This window comes from Bombus impatiens, unplaced genomic scaffold, assembly GCF_000188095.3.
Source record: "Bombus impatiens unplaced genomic scaffold, BIMP_2.2 scf_0058, whole genome shotgun sequence".
NCBI classification, from domain to species: domain Eukaryota; kingdom Metazoa; phylum Arthropoda; class Insecta; order Hymenoptera; family Apidae; genus Bombus; species Bombus impatiens.
In genome coordinates this window covers 701,091-718,031 of record NT_176477.1, presented here as the reverse complement: position 1 = coordinate 718,031, position 16,941 = coordinate 701,091, and the positions used below count along the sequence as shown (strand labels likewise).

At 31.4% G+C, this 16,941-nt stretch overlaps 3 protein-coding genes across 4 annotated transcripts in view; 2 read left to right on the top strand and 1 right to left on the bottom strand.

The window, feature by feature from the left end:
- The first annotated feature begins 1,818 nt into the window (after positions 1 to 1,818).
- LOC100741288 (damage-control phosphatase ARMT1) lies at positions 1,819 to 4,526 on the top strand. Its single transcript, XM_003485434.4, has 7 exons — positions 1,819 to 1,976; positions 2,066 to 2,228; positions 2,326 to 2,431; positions 2,510 to 2,757; positions 2,825 to 3,010; positions 3,098 to 3,488; positions 3,567 to 4,526. Exons 2-7 carry the CDS (start codon positions 2,140 to 2,142, stop codon positions 3,924 to 3,926), a joined length of 1,380 nt encoding a protein of 459 aa, XP_003485482.1. The 5' UTR covers positions 1,819 to 1,976; positions 2,066 to 2,139; the 3' UTR covers positions 3,927 to 4,526.
- A 1,313-nt stretch (positions 4,527 to 5,839) lies between these two features.
- Positions 5,840 to 9,470, bottom strand: LOC100742207 (Golgi phosphoprotein 3 homolog sauron). The gene is made up of 4 exons (XM_012393497.2): positions 8,808 to 9,470; positions 8,454 to 8,700; positions 8,191 to 8,366; positions 5,840 to 7,930 (listed from the first exon to the last, which is right to left on the bottom strand). Exons 1-4 carry the CDS (start codon positions 9,057 to 9,059, stop codon positions 7,682 to 7,684), a joined length of 924 nt encoding a protein of 307 aa, XP_012248920.1. The 5' UTR covers positions 9,060 to 9,470; the 3' UTR covers positions 5,840 to 7,681.
- Positions 9,471 to 12,187: 2,717 nt separating this feature from the next.
- LOC100750183 (partitioning defective 3 homolog) overlaps positions 12,188 to 16,941 on the top strand; it is a 42,094-nt gene continuing 37,340 nt past the window's right edge. For both annotated transcript variants that reach the window (XM_012393463.3, XM_012393469.3), the window contains exon 1: positions 12,188 to 12,439. The gene's annotated coding sequence lies outside the window, so the exon portion shown is untranslated. The remainder of the gene's footprint in view (positions 12,440 to 16,941) is intronic.

Below are 16,941 nucleotides of genomic sequence, written 5' to 3'. Positions count from 1 at the left end.
TACATAGTAAACTTCCAGTACTTCAACGTAACATCTTCCGCATTAAACGCTTAATTTAAATTACATTCTGTTTTATTTGACGATACGTTATGCGTAAACAAATTAAACTAACAATCGCATACTTTTTATGATAATATGAAAATTAACAGAGACGCGCAATCTAGCGTAAGTCTGTACAATTAATCAGGAGATAGACAATCGGTAACAAACGCAATAGATCTCCAAGTGAAATATTGCATGAATAAAATCATCTCGAGACTCCATTAATCAAAGATGAGATTCAATATACAAAAAACTCCGAAGCTACTTTTAAAAATCTGGATAAGATTGTTTATTTATATGAACATCATACGATACATTATCTTATCACTCTCTATTTCTACATTTTGTCCTGATAAATTTGCACACTACGAGGAATACATTTATTCATGGATTCCAAAGGTGTAATTTATATTCCGTCGCTTTCTGTTTCTTATGCGAGGATACGTAGCTCAGTGGATACTTATCAACTTTTGCTGATACTAGATAAATCAAATTTAAATTTGCCATTAAATTGCGTAGCAACTTGACTATTTGTTATTGAAATTAATTAATCAATAGCCAAAAATTATCTGTATGTCAATCTCCTTTTCATATTATATGTAATTACTATATATTCTAATATATAATTAGTTCTTCATATGTACACCAAATATACGTATATATGTCGGGTTGACGTTAGGTTTAGGGGCGTGTAACGAATCTTCATTCGGACTAGCCATCGTTGTTGTACAATAGAGATTATATTTACTGGTATAAATATTGATTTTTACAAAGTCTGAAAAATAACCGTGGTGATTAGACACTCGAGATGTTAATGACAATGTTCTTAGGTTCAATAACGAATCCACGGTCAACGGGGTAACTCTCTGTTAAACGTAGAATATATTTTGAAGCACAAAGTAACGTTTGCTGTGACGCTCGGTATAATACTGCACGTAAAGACGGTGTGAAAATTCTCCAAGGTGATCGCAAGAATAAAAGACTGATGGAAACTTTCCTCTCCTTACGATCGCGTTTGTTCGTTGCATATTGGTCGGGGATACCAACAAAATTCCAGCCGCAGTTGTTAGGCAGACCCGCATAGAGGTGACATTGCTCCTGCCCGGGGTTTGATTGTTAATACAACGTGTGTCACGGAATATTGGGACTTCTCTGCTAGGTAAAAACTTTCATTCCGTGACCGTTGCTACGTTCGGCGACCAGTTGCGTCACCTCAAACCTAAGCCCAATGTCACAAATCTCGGGCAAACATAATCGGATTGAATCATAACAATTACTTCTAAGTTTTATTATTTAAATACAGCTATAATAAATAGTCTAGGCTAAAGTATTGGGGATCTTCCCAAAAATTCCAAAAGAAAGGCCCCGATGTCCTTTCATCTCCGACATATATATACATATATATACGTATATATGCGTAGATATATCTTAGTTTTACGACATAAAAATGCAATTTAGTATTTTGAGAACAATACCTATTGCATCGTACCAGAATAAAAAGAATTACCAGAATATACTGGAATAAAAAAGAAATAATTGGTCATTAATTCTACGAAATATTAATAATGTTAAGAATTAAATATTTTAATTCAAATTAAATACCGGTATTTCTATTGTTTGAGATATACATATGAGCTGTTATAAATTATGATCAGTTTACGATTCACGTTATAAATTATGCTGCTTGCGTGTTATCAAATACGGAACAATTTACGCGCTCGTTGCTCGTTTTCGAGGTACGTGCATACGTATGCATGTGTATATGAATGATGACGAAACAGTATTCCGCAACACATACGCACGCGCACTGCACGTGCTTACAATCATATAGTAATACTTCGTTCATTCTCTGTTGATCATAGTCTAATTTCCGTAGAATATACCAAAAAGAAAACGATAGCCATACCAAAGATTGAAAGAAATAAAAGCACGAGGTATACGACAATCTTTATACAGTTACGTAACAAAAATTGTGAAGAAATATGAGATATCGTTGGTGTTTGTTCGTATCTATTCATTTCAGGGTTCACGCTGTAGCCACAGCTGATTGTGTTCTATTGCAGTCTAACAGTAATAACGAATTTGAATAGTGATATCATGACCCAAAGATCAAATTCCGTAGACATTCGAGATCTACAAGATATACAGACACCCTTTGGAGTATGTTTATCAGGAATCTATAAAAGGTAGAACAAATTTTTTACTTCTATGTAACCTAGGAATAAAAATATTCTGAAACTTATGTACCCATTGTTTATTAATGTTTTCTTATGTTTCTTACAGGAGCTTTGCTTATATAACAATTAAAGATAGATTACCAGTAATTTTAACAAAAATAATTGATACTCTCAGTCGTAACAAAGAAAATATTGCTGAAATATATGGAGAGGTAAAACACACATTTGAAGATTCATTTGATAGAGTCTAGTGACTTACGTATAATGTCTATAACTTTTAAACTGTTTAGAATGCCACAGAAGAAATTAAACAAATAACAGGATTTATCAGTAAATTAAAAAATGAAGTAGCAACAAATAAAACTTTGAAACCTCTGCAATTGCTACCCGATAGTAAAGACAATGATGCTGAAGAATGGAATAAATATCTCATAAAAAGAACCGAAATAGAGGAAGGAACACCAACATGGTTTAATACTTCTTGGCTATATTGCGAATGCTATATGTATCGGGCACTTGCACAAGAATTTGCTCTCCTGTAAGTTCCAAGAAAACTTAGTAATCAGTGGTATGTAATACAAATATATGAACCTTTTTATTTTCAGGAAATCTATGAGAAACTATGATCCTTTCGAACAACAGAAACAGAATGCATTTACAAATTCATTGGCTAGCATAGAAGCACTTTCTACTTATACTGTGAACCTCATACATAAAGTAGGAAATCTATCAATAGTCGAAACTAAAGACGAACTTTTTAAACTTCTTAAATCAAATCTTTGGGGTAACAAGTATGCTTTATTTCCTTTGCTCCATTTTCTATCTTAATTTTTTGCATGTTTTCTGGCATCAAATTTATCAGAATATGTTCTTTGTAGATGTGATTTATCTTTAAGTGCAGGAGCAGAAGTTAGTCAAAATACTAATCCTATAGAAGTATTAAAGACATTAGATAAAGACATTCTTGTAAACAATTTAGAATTTGTTTGGAATTTATTAAGGAACAAAGACAGTGATGATACAAATATTGTAGATATAATACTTGATAATGCAGGTTATGAATTTTTTACTGATTTATGTTTAGCAGCATTCTTAATTGCAAGTAAACTTGCTAGAAAAATCAGGTTTTATGTAAAACGTTATCCATGGTATATCAGTGACACAACAGCAAATGATTTTCACTGGACTCTAACATACATGGAAAATTCACCAAATAAAAGTATACAAGAATTAGCTAACTATTTGAAGAATAATGCATGGTCTATTGAGGTAATCTGTTTCTTTTCTTTTCGCTAATTTAAAAAAATAATTATTACAAAATATTAATATCTTCCATATCTTATTTAGGTAGAACTATATTGGACAAGTCCTTATGATTTTGCAGAGATGAAAAAACGTGACTCAAAATTATATGCTAAATTATCGGAAGCTAAATTAGCAATATTCAAAGGTGACCTAAATTATAGGAAATTACTAGGTGATATAAATTGGGAATATACAACAGAATTTAGACAATCATTAAGAGGGTTTCATCCAACAAATATCTTAAGTTTGAGAACTGTAAAATCTGATGTATGTGTTGGTTTAGTACCAGGTGTAGCAGAGGAATTATTTAAGGAAGATGAAAGTTGGATGTTTACAGGGCAATATGGACTTATCCAAACTACAATAGCTGGAACTTGTCAATGTTCTAACAAAACATGTTAAAATTCTATGAACCGTGAGCTATCAGAAACATTGATCTATGAACAAATTTCTATGTGCTGTTGCATATATTTTGTATTAAATGTGTACTATTCACAATTCTGATGCATTTCATCCATTATATATTCAGTGTACAGAATTGATTGTATATATTATGTATAGTTTATCAATTTCCAACTACAAAAATTACATATGTAATCCAATTATTATAGCAGTTAATGAACACATATATGATTAATGATTATTTAAATTGTATAATAAGTATATGATGCAAGCTATGAAAATAATTATTAAAAGCTACTCTATAATTATATTTCAGTAATTATATCTTTAGTAATTGTCTTTTTGAATTTCGCATACAAATTTCTAAATATGTATTATATTTTGTATTATAATATCAGTTTTGTAATTGAAATTTTCACACTACAAACTATTTTTCCAAGATAAATGATTTAATTATAGATAAAATACTGTACATGCATAAATGTAAAACATAAAATAAAATTTTGCGAATTCTATTTCAAAACCTTATTCATGCTTTTTTTATCTTGAATTAGAATTCTCTAAAATCCAGGTAAATAATAAGCATTGATTTTTATGTTTCTTACATGTCATGTTATTTTATCCTATACTTGTATATATCTCCTTTCTATAAATACTTAAATAATAAATAATTACTTTATTATCATTATGTGTATTAATGATATACTAATAGTAGTATACAATTAGTCTGTATCATTTAATATAATTCCAAATGCATATTTTAATATACCAATCCATATTATAAATTTATATTGAAAAATATATGCTTTTTTACTTTCATTTATTAAAACCAAATTATACAAAATATTAGTTATGATAAAATAGTATTAAAATAAGGAATGTATTCTTTACCAAATACAATTCACTCTAAAACACTTTTTTTAATAAAATGTACATAACACAATGAGTAATATGTTTCAATAGTAAAAATATATAATTTTTACAGTCATGTGATATATAAATGTATTTGGAAAGGTATATTACTCATAACAAGTATATTTATATAAAACAAAAGAAAATGATGAATCAAAAATATCAAACATCATTTCTACAAAAATAATTTTCACAAAATATTAATACATTCATAATGTTATATTATAACAGCCAATATAAAATACTAGCTTTTGCTAGTTAAAATAAACATATATTAGATTGTAATTATATCTAATTTGATATGATGAAAGTACTAATTGTAACATGTGTTCTCGAAGTTAAAAGAGTATCTCTATTCTATTCCTCTTATCTTAAATTTAAAAAAGAGGATAATAACAATATAAAGTATTAGACTTAAAATTTTTAGTGAATATATACTCCAAATATTTATATGTAGCACCATATTCTACAGTGAAAAGAACTTGCAAACATTCTACCAAGTGGCAGTAGAACTCTTAGTAATTAAAAAATAAGTATTTTAATTTGCATGTACCCATCAATATGTAATATTCATGAATAACATCAATTTGAATTTATAGAAATTAGTTACCTTACTATCAGTAACATTGCAATAATAAATGCTAAAAATGCTTAATATTTATGAAATGCATTTGTCCAGCAAGCTCTTTTTTAAGACAATTTAAATTATCTTTTCAAACAAATTCTTTAATAATATACAGGTATAAAATTATGATATTTATTGACTATTTTGCTGTATTACAAGAAATTTAACAATAGCTCATACTTTTTAAATCTCTTTCAATAAATATTTATGTTATTTGGGATGCAGTATAATAGTATTCCAATATTGCAGTAACATAAAAAAATCTATATATGTTTTTAATTTTATAATACTAAGGCAGCAATATTAAAAGATTTTAGAATATCTATTTCTTTTGCTCTTATTTATTATTTCCAAAATGTATGTCAATATATGTATGTATAAACAAAAATAAGTTTATTGTTCTATAATACATATTATCTAAACACATAAAATAATTTCATGTTATACAAACTTATGTAGGGAACCCCTCAACATTATGAACAAATTCAGTTGAATACATACAGGATGTTCCAAGAAATATTAATCAAACAAAGATAACATAACATGCTGCTTTAAACTAAAAAGATATATTATTAAATTAGTTAAATTAATGGTAAAGTTCTAATCCTACAAGTACGAAATTTTCAACTACTATTATAACCATAAAAGGTACAAATACATTTGAAACTGATTAATCTGTTCTAATGCAGATACTGAAACTGACTCTTATGTGTATTTAAAATATATGAGCCTAAAATTTTTATAGTTTTTAAATAAAAGGTAATAATATAAAACTTATATATTCAAATCAATATGATCAGTTTAAACATTGTCAAAAATAACAATATACCTTCCATTTAAAAGATCAATATATTTCCACAAATATAATTTGTGAACTAAATACTCAGAAATGCCATTGTTAAATACATACTAAACTTATCACAAATATTCGATTTTCGTAATGAACGAAGATTTGAGACCAACTATTAAGCAATTGCACAAATTTACGATTTTAGTAATCGATGTAATTTAAGATGTATAAAAAAATAGATAAAAAAGTAAAATAATTGAATCGTTTCTCATACATTGATCATTCAAATGTTGCTAGAAAATATTTAAATGTCCAAGAAATAAATTATTACTATTATACAAACATTCCAAAGAAAGATTAAATATTTCTTGATCACCCTATACACATTTAAAGATTTGTAAAAGACGATAGTATATGTTACTGACATTAGTAACAATTATAATTTTTGAAAATCCCTTATTCGTCTTTAATTTCGTTTGCCTTGATACACTAATTATAACAGACAATCCCCACTTTATTTTTTTTCTACTTACATCGTATCATATCACATCGTATAATGTTAACAACAGTAACATATATACGATAAGTTAACAACAAAATTTTTTGGGAACATACGTGCGTATCGCGTATTAATTAAGAACATAATAGCTTCGACATATTCGTTTGCTACCTCCAACTATTCCCGCGTTACATTTCATCATAGATCATAGCGATACATCGAGAAAGATTTAAGTGGGATAGAAATGACTTTCATAAACTATTTTTGACATCTGAGTACTTTACTGCCACCTAGTGAAACTATAAATATACACTAGTTAAAAAAAAATAAAAACAAATTTTGGAAATATAAACCTACTATAATCCAGTTTTCTATAAAGAAGACATAAAGAAACGATAAAAATTCGTCACCACTGTGCAAAGAATTACTTTCATTGCTTTCACATTTAGACAACTATCAGAAATGTGACATTTGATCCAACATTAAATGTCTGCCATATAATTGTCGCGTCTGTAAACATATGTATTTGCAGTCCATGTTCAGATAATAGACACAGAGAAGATATGGGACAAAACTCAGCACAGTGCAATCTTTTGTTCCTGAGCTGACATGGCACTACCCCACACGCAAAGTACTCATTCATACCTTAAATTTTGTTATTCTTTTTTGCTCTTTATAATATTTAAATATGAACATTCATAATTCAGCTATCAAATGTATTAAATAACAGTAATGGAAATGACTAATATTCTAAGTCTGCTTTACACAGTTGGGTTCAAGGTATTTGGTCTGAATTGTATGATCATTAATAACACTTGCAGCTACTCCATTTCAGATTGCAACAAAAATTTCTGTAAATTTGATAGTCCCAAGTATTCATACTAGTATCCAATATTTGCTTTATACACTTGTAATTTGTGAAAGAATTGTTACTTAGTGAATGCAGCAAATACCGCCCAAAGAACTGGATTAGCATTAGGTTTAGCAGCTTCTGCTTCAAAGTCAAGGTCCAATAATGTTCGCACTCGTCGCATCGCTAGTTCATAGTCGTCATCTGAGAGAGGTGCAAACGCATTTTCTAATACATCAGCTGCATGAGCTAAAATAACTAAAGCTAATGTTCGCCTATCCATACGGCCAGCATCATTGACCCAGCGACTTAACACGGCTTCTTGAATCTGAGAGATATAAAAAATACATTCTTTATATATAACTTCCCTGTCATTATAATTTTTTAATTTCAACAATCTTTTAAACAAGATTCATACAATCTAATTATGCTTACACTTTTATGTATATATCAATTTATATATAGGTAATACGATGTTACTTTCACTTAAATATAATGAGTGAACCAAAGACATAATCAGTGACTAAAACTGAAACTTAAATTACAGATATAATGAGTAAACTAAAAAATAATACAACAAGAATTTACCTTTTTTACAAGTCGACTTTTGGCAAGATTATCAGTAAGAGGATGAGTTGTCATATCAAAGAGTAAGAAATTCTGTTTTTCAGTTGTCAAAACTCCTTTCTCAACAAGATTTTTAGCTAATCTTTCTCTAACATTTTTCAACTGATATCTTAATTTGAGTGGATTCCATGTTTCTCCTAAATAAGGAAAGATATTTAAACTATTATAGGAGTATATTATAAAAAATTTGTTATCAAATAAGTATACTTTCATGCTTAACTAACCACTGAGGTATTCAATCCAACTAGGAACAGTTTCAGGTGGATCAGTTTCTTTTAGGTGTTTTAAAGCTTCGTCTAACAGAACATCTCCTGTAGGAGCATCATTTTTCAGTAGAAGTTTCCTCACCAATAGTCCCTTTTTGCGCATACCAGCTTTTTCTAATTCTACTCGACCACGAAATCCAAGTTCTGCCAAAATACAACCACGTAATCCGGAACTTATGCAATCATTCCAAAATGATGTGTAACCCTATAAGAAAATATATGTTTTAAAACTCAGGTATTGATTCATAATACATTTTACTATGCATGACAGCAAAGAAATTAACTACAGAGTTGACAATAATATCAACAAACCTCCTTGTCTTTCAGGCCAAGTAATAAAACTTCCTCCATGAGTGTCAATCTGGTTTCCTTATCAGAATCTTGGGATTCGTCGATCTTGGGATTTGAATTAAGATCTTTTTGCATGGTACAGTCTGTATCCATGCCATGACCAGATAATTTATCATTATGGCTAATATCATTAGAGCCATCCTGGCCTAGACTACTACCACTACTGCTGTTAACAACACGTCGTCGTTGTACCAATCCGTCAGTGCGATTCATTATTTGACGAAGCTGTGCTTCTTTTACGATTACGTCCGCGTGTCAAATACGCCACCGTGTCGCCTTTACTTCCGATGATTAGGTGTGTAGTCAACCGTAGTTAAAGCAATCTGGCGGCATGTATTGAACAATACACACTATATTGTTGACGTTTTAAAAAATATGACATATCTTTTCAAGATGGCCAATCTTTACGAACGTTGTTATTTTGTTCCACTAGTATTATCTGTTTCTATTACGCTTGTATTATACACAATTAAAAACAAGCCTCTATACGTTATGCGTAACACTATCGTACTCAACGTAGTTCGTTGTTTCTGCGATACATTTACCTCGGCGCTAATGTTTTCGGAAAGAAACTTATCACAGCTCGATCAAGGCCCTCTCAACTCTCAACACTCATCGAGCCTAGGATGCGAATCGCGCACCGCGTATTACAATTGTTTAGAATGCTCACTCGACTCAGACAGAGAGATCCTGTCATTCGGTCGGTAATATCGGTAGTTTCGTTTACCATCGTTATGTCAAGTTTTCTGTAAAACTTGCTGCTGGGTTCAAAAACCCATCCACGTACATATGTATATATACATATGTAATATCTTGTCATGAGCCTTGCATGCCCGCGCGCAAAAGTTTGTTCGTTTCCTCCGATTCCTCAAATAAATTTTAATGAACAATAAAAACTGAATACGTTTTCTTAAATTATTCTGTTTATGAAATACAACGTCAAATAGTTTAAAACAAATTTTACTATTTTCAACTATTAATGATTATATATATGATAATAACCTCACCAACAATAAATCCTCCGGTTAAATCAACTTCTTCCATGCACTGTAAACAGTGAATTTCGAATATTTATCAAACAATAAAATAGCATAACCCGGTTAAAGTGCACATCTTTTTGTATTGTAATTAATGTAGCAACCCTGGTACTATTTTATTAGATCGCAATATTTGCGTATATGGCACTTAATTGCTCTCGTGAAGAATTCACATAATGCAAAATACTAATATTTTAATTACCTAATAGCAACATAAAATAACATTCGTGGCAGATGTAACTGAACTACTGCGTTCTGATATATTTCTATTTTATCAGATGTGCTTTTTCTAACCACGAAACTAATATCTACCTATTAATGTTAAAACACCAGAGATTTTCATATGTATCATATAGATATATACATACTATATTAGCAAGCAATGTCTGTTGGCCCTCTTCGATAAAGGGAAAGACGCTAATATTTAACCAGAACAATGAAAGAAAAATGCTCGTCACCCTCTGTTCTTGTAAATGTGCATATAGAACCAGTAACACGGTAACGATTATTTTTTATTGCTCGTGAACAATGGAGCGAAACGAAAATTACAGCCTGTGAGGCTTGCGTTGTCGTTTCACAACGAAACATTAACTTTTACAGTTAAACTATACGTGTCCTCGAAAGTACCAATAAAATGATACGTGTTCTCACGTATACCGTATACTATGTATCCGCATCACTCGATGATGCGTAGCTTTGTACGAACGGTTACCTTGGTAAATTCAGAAATATCAATATATTGTGATTGGTGTAGAAAAAACTAGTAAAGTATCTAAACTGCCATGATTGTAAATTATAGAATAGGAAATACGCAAGCTAGAAAAAGTTATATTAGTTGTGATAACGATTATTTTTATAATTTCCTGTATGATATTACTTTGTGTTTACTCTCTGCTTTATTATTGTCATTTACATTCAATCTAAACCTAACTCAAACGTAATCCAAACCAAACGCATAATTTCAACATATCTGCATGTTCAACTATCTATCGTGTTAGAAAATACATACGTAAAATGTTTTGTATTTAAGCGGGGTATAATCACTGTATTATCGGGGTTAGTGACACTCTACTCCCGATCGTTGTGTACGCTGATATTGAGCTTAATGATCGTTTCCGGCGCTCAATGTCAACCGTTCAATGTCGGTGTCGGTCCCCACATTTGCATGAAGCGGGTACGAACAAGTACAAATGTAACAAAAATATATTTACAAAAGGAATAAAGTATTTTTTCTGTTTATGTGTGTCAAAGGTATAGAAAATAAAACTCCTTAATATTCACGTTTTTAAGGATTAAAATCTATGTATTTATACAGTGTCGTTAATTTTCATTAATAGAAGAAATACTCCGGTATCTATTTTAAGAGAAACAATTTTAATTTGTGATAATAATTGAAAAAGGTAACAACCGCTGATCAAATTTCAATAATTATAATCTATAGATATCTTTTTATCAATGTATTAACGATCTTCGACATGAATTTAAATGTCGCGCGCTTATTAAATTTTATCAAGTAAAATATTTAAATGTCACAAATCTTTTCTCATATGCCTTTCCTCATACAACTTGGATAAGAAGGATAACTATTCCCCTTTCCTGCTCACTGTCAATTCCACGCCTATACGGCATCGCTGCATAGCTTTACTCTGTACAATAACTTATAAATAGAGGAAAGAATAACGGAAATGAAGATAGTCATGTTCTACATCATGTCGAAGACTGTAACTTTTGAAAAAATATATCTATTATGGATAGTTGAGTCAAATATCCATTATCTAATTATGATAAAGACTATTTGACGAAAATTTTTGCTTACACTTGAAAAATCCAAAAATTTGAAAATTCAATAATTGAGACGAATATTTGTTAAAAAAAAGCGATTCAAACAGAAAGTCCTTTAGGCTAAATAAAATTTATTACACGACAAACGAATAAACTATACTGCCATAATAGCAAATCTGTATCCATCGAAAAAAGATGTGATCGACATTATCCATCTGATTAAACAATATAATGGTCTAACCAAGAATGCCCATATGTTCAAATATTTGTTGAAAACAAAAGTTACATATATTTAGACAATCCAATGAGATTACAATATTTAAATGATTCTTTGGTATCCATATATCATACCAATTTATCAAGAAAGATCGTAACGTAAAATTCTAATTCTTATTTAAAATCAAATTATACAATTTCTGTACAATTTCTGTTTATATAGAGGGAAAGGGAGATACACTCTACAATGGGGAGAGAGAAAAAGAGAAAGAGAAGGTAGGAATCGAGGCTGTCGGTGAAGGCGCAACGAGAGGCACGTTCAGTCGTCCGGACCCGCTCGGTCGGTCTAAACAGATGGTACCTGATCGTATTCCCTGCTATCGCAGTGGCTCTGTCAGGTCTTCACTCGTGTATAGTGAAATTTTGCTCTTAATTGTGCATTTTTAGAAAAAACGCAAGCGTATACCATAGAAAGGATACACTATTACAAACAGAACCAGCGATGAATCAGTGGGACCTCTGTTGAACGCATCGATTTTTTACGAGGACAGGTATCAGGTAAGTTAAAGGAATTTATTAACTTGAATTCTGTAACAACCTTTAATAGAATAATGTGGGAACAATGTTAGGGATTATTTCTTTCGTTACGTACTTTGATCGATTCGTCAAAATATTGCTTGCTCTTCTTTCACGGTATATTTTATAATTTTATTAGTGGTAACAGGATAGTGAGTGTTTGGCTTGAGACAGCTGTTAAAATATTTTACGAATCACACATTGGTCCGTTGCACAACTTGATATAAATTAAACAAAAGATGTTTCAAAAGGTTCTTTTTGCTACAAAAAATGTATTGGAATCCAATTTTATTGTCTTATCACTTGAATATTCATGTTGTTTATATATTTTAAGCGAGCAGTTATTAGTCATTCATCGTTATTAGTAAAACATCGTTTGCAGTACGTTTTGAACAACTCTCACTATATGGAAATATTCGATTAGCGCATAAATTACATTGTTGTTTTGCATACATGTTGAATTTTCAACTATCGGAATTTCGTTCGCGCGCTTCTTCTGCTCTCTGTGAATCATTGCCGAGTTCCCGGTTGTCTATGTATTGAAGCCGGGTCTCACAAAAGGGAAACCATGGGAAGAATTGCGTAATCATATTATTCATAATTAACGAGAACACTTTACAGCGTTTCGAAGACGCCACTTTAACGATGTGAACGACGTATTACCATGGATACCATTTCGGAGATGCTAGGTTAATGGCTAAAATCTGCTTATAGGTGATTTTCAGGAAGCTTTTTAGCCTCATATTTCCCATTCTTGTTCATTTCTTCTTCGACGTCATGTTTCTTTTGTCTACAGATAAATTTTGAGATTTCTTTTGCGTTCGAGACGTTTTCGTGCTAAACAATTATTCACTATAGCAAACAATTACTTGCACCTTGCATTACGTTTACACTGAATGATTCGCTAGGATTACATAACTAACTGTTAACGGTGAATGGTAGAGTTACGATATATTAAGTAACTATGTTAGCTAGCGTACATTAAATTTGTTCTGAACTGCTTTTAAGCGTGATTTTAATTGTAATTTTTACTTAGAGATTAATATTGATCAATTGAAAGAATTATAACTCCTTCGTTTTGGCAAATTTGTTTAAATTTATTTGTATATTTACAATCTACTTTTCAACACCAGTGGGGATAATGAGTAAATTAAGTTTGTAAATTAAGGCTAGAATACAATAGCTGGTAATCATATAGAAGCAATTTTACGATTATTTTTAGTAAGTGAAAATAAAGAGAATGTCAATTAGTTAATAAAAGAAACAGTAGATAAAAGAAAACATAGAAAAATACTTGATTTGTCATGTTTTTAAGATATCGATAAGATTTTTTCCTAAGAATGCACACTGATCTCATCGTTATATGACTAATCCTACATCTTAACAAATACGCAGATTATACTTATGTATGTGTTGGCTTCAAAAAAGAATAAGTTTAGTCTTGTGCCACTGAACATTAATTAGAATGATTAGAATATTGTTTCTAAATATATTTGCATATTTCATAACGTTTTCTATGCTCTAATAAAAATTTTAATTTTTGTACAACAACAACTACGTAATTAAATTAGATGATAATCAGCTGGCAATGAGATGAAAAATGAACTGACGCGTTAAGTATGTTTCGTATTTATCAAAACCATTTAGAGCAAAAAATATAAATATCAGTGTGAACATATTTATAGAATCACGTTTATTTATTCTACTAACGATGAGTCACCTTAATCGGGTTAGCGATAGCTAAGCTCCTTATCGTTAACGTTATGTATTTCAGAAACCTCTTTCGATAAACGCTGTATATATTTCACACATATGCATTTTATATGCAAATGTTATTAATGCAAACTTTTTGTGTAATTAATTATAATGTTACACATATTCTAAACTTCGCTACGGCTTGAATGGAAGCCTGATTACCAAAGATTTATTCACTGATCCCTAAACGAAATGCTATTTTTTAATTGCAGGATATGGTACAGTGAAACTCTTTGGTTTTCATTAGTTTCGCAAGTAAAAATTATTTAAGGATTCGAAATTTTTAATTAAATCAAATAGCAGTAATAATAATAGCAAATAGACTTATCGATCAATGTGGCAATTAAGAAACTTTGTTTAAAAGCAATATGAGAACATCGTTGTATTATAATCATATGGTATCAACTTTTAGGTGAATGAAAAACACGTAATAGTAAAATGTGATTCGCATGAAAACGGAATACTACATGCCTCATCGGCGATACAGTCTACTCGTAATTTATACTTCACGCGTAATTCATCAACCATATATTAACATTCGTTAGATTATCAAAAAACTCTCGAGATTACAGCAAACGAATGGCGTATAATTATAAAGAATTTAATCAACTGAGCAGTCCAGGATTGACGAGCGTGGCCCAAGTAATCTGTCTTAGTCAAGAAACCATGGAGTTTCATAAATTGATTCGTCTACGTGAAATTATTCGGAAAATTGTATAGTTATTGTCAAAGCAATCCTCTCTTTTTCTTACTATTTGATCACCAACTGGTTTCTTTAATGGAAACATCGTACACGGTACATACACCAAATATTCGTGTACCTAAGCAAAAGTGTAAAGATAACTGGTTCATCGAAATGTGCTTACAGTGTGCTTATAAACTACGGAATGAACTCGGTGATATTAAAGTAGAATTTCGTACGCGTCGTTATTTTTCACTTATTGGTCGTAACCTATGATAGCCACTATTCAATATATTCACCATAGTCGTTCGTGGAAAATTATGGCAATTGAATACAGGAGACAAATTGTCGAATCATCCTAGGAAAAACAGATGTACGAAATAAAATCAATTTGAAAAGTATTATAATATACATTACTCACCGCGAGAACAAACAAACACATAAGAAAAGAATGAGTTATTAAATATACGATATTTGATGCTAAAAAGTGGAATTATATCACTACTTCCGTAATAGAAATTCATTGCATCAATATATTCGGTTCATTCATAGGATAAGGGACAATTTGATTTTTTATATAATAATCGGGTCATTTAAATGTTACACTTCGACGGATATTATCAGAATAATTTCACGCGGAAAAATTACAAGCGCTGAAAATGATTCGCGATTGACTGCATTCGTTGAACCGCATTGGTGTGGCTCATCGAGAAATGAAAGCTTTCGAGTGAAAGTACCGTGTTTTTTCTGCCGTAAATCTTTTATAACACAATGCAATTCGACGTTGTGATCTTGAACAAACGAACGGACGAACGACCAGTGTGTCACAACGTGTTTCAGTCTCCATAGGACGAGATGTAAAACAAGTAACTTGTCTTCGCTTTGTTCATGGTTACTTATGCGCGTTTAACAGAGGCCAGCAGCGAAATAGATAAAGAGAGAATATCATTTAAGTGGCGCATGGAGTGAAAGTCCGAATATAACGAGTGCACGGGGTCTGCCAATAGCTGTTTCACGTGCTGCATAATTAATGTCGTTTCACAAATAGGAACGTACGCGATATTGTCGGATATTAGCTTTTGTTCCTTCGATTTTCTTTTCTATTTCAAATGTACGCGATGGCTGTGTATGGGAAAAGTTGTGAGTAGTAGATACACCGAAATTTTGAAGGAACGTGACCGTCGTCAACCTTAATTTACCAGACTATGTTAAAATATAATGTTAATTTTGCAAATAATTCTCGTTGTTCAATTTTACAGTAAATTGGTAGAGAGTCATGTAGTGGACCGTGAATTTATCATGTAGAATCGATTTAACACGCGTCAACCACTTTGAAAAAACGATACTGTCTTTTAAACCGCTACGAAACTCACTGTCTCGCGATGAAAGCTACAAAATACAGTAAAGGTGGACGAGGGTTAAAAATGATCGATTTATATATAAAGTCTCCGCACCTTTGACTAAACCCCCTGTAATTCGTAACTTTGCGAAAATAATCTTCTCGGTACATGCGTCGATGTAGGTATACATATCTCTGTCGTTGATCAGAATTCGAAGCACGTTGTTGCGGTGGATGAACGTCCTTAAAAAGAGAAATATCCAGGAAAATTTAAAAGATAACCTGGAAAGGAACGCGATTGCACAAACGCTCGAATTGCAACGTGGGATACGCATAACTCAGGGCTATACTCGCCCCTATTTTTCTACAGCTTACAGTAAAATTGCGGCTGTCCAAGAGCTGGCGGGCATGGCTCGCGTTCCACGGTTTCGCGTATTGCCATTTAAGTTATCACGTTCGCAGGGACGCGGACCAGTTCCATATCTTGAACTTTAATCGGCCAGCGTCACGGTAGAACGAACCCATACGCGCGTATCACACGTGTCACGGCACCTCCCCGTTCTCTTCCGAACGTACCCCTTTCGCTCTTATGCTCTGATAATAATTCGCTCGACAGATATCAAAACAGCCTCGAGCCGACAGCCGGGAAGGCCGTCTATGTCCGACCATATCGTGAGATTATTATTATGCATGGATTTCATGAACCGG

Coding starts and splice junctions, on each gene's coding strand:
- LOC100741288 (XM_003485434.4), top strand. CDS start 2,140: ATGACCCAAAGATCAAATTCCGTAGACATTCGAGATCTACAAGATATA. Junction 2,432..2,509: donor TTGCTGAAATATATGGAGAG/GTAAAACACACA, acceptor TAAACTGTTTAG/AATGCCACAGAAGAAATTAA. Junction 3,489..3,566: donor ATAATGCATGGTCTATTGAG/GTAATCTGTTTC, acceptor TATCTTATTTAG/GTAGAACTATATTGGACAAG.
- LOC100742207 (XM_012393497.2), bottom strand. CDS start 9,059: ATGAATCGCACTGACGGATTGGTACAACGACGACGTGTTGTTAACAGC. Junction 8,701..8,807: donor TTGGCCTGAAAGACAAGGAG/GTTTGTTGATAT, acceptor ATTTTCTTATAG/GGTTACACATCATTTTGGAA. Junction 7,931..8,190: donor AAAGTCGACTTGTAAAAAAG/GTAAATTCTTGT, acceptor TATATCTCTCAG/ATTCAAGAAGCCGTGTTAAG.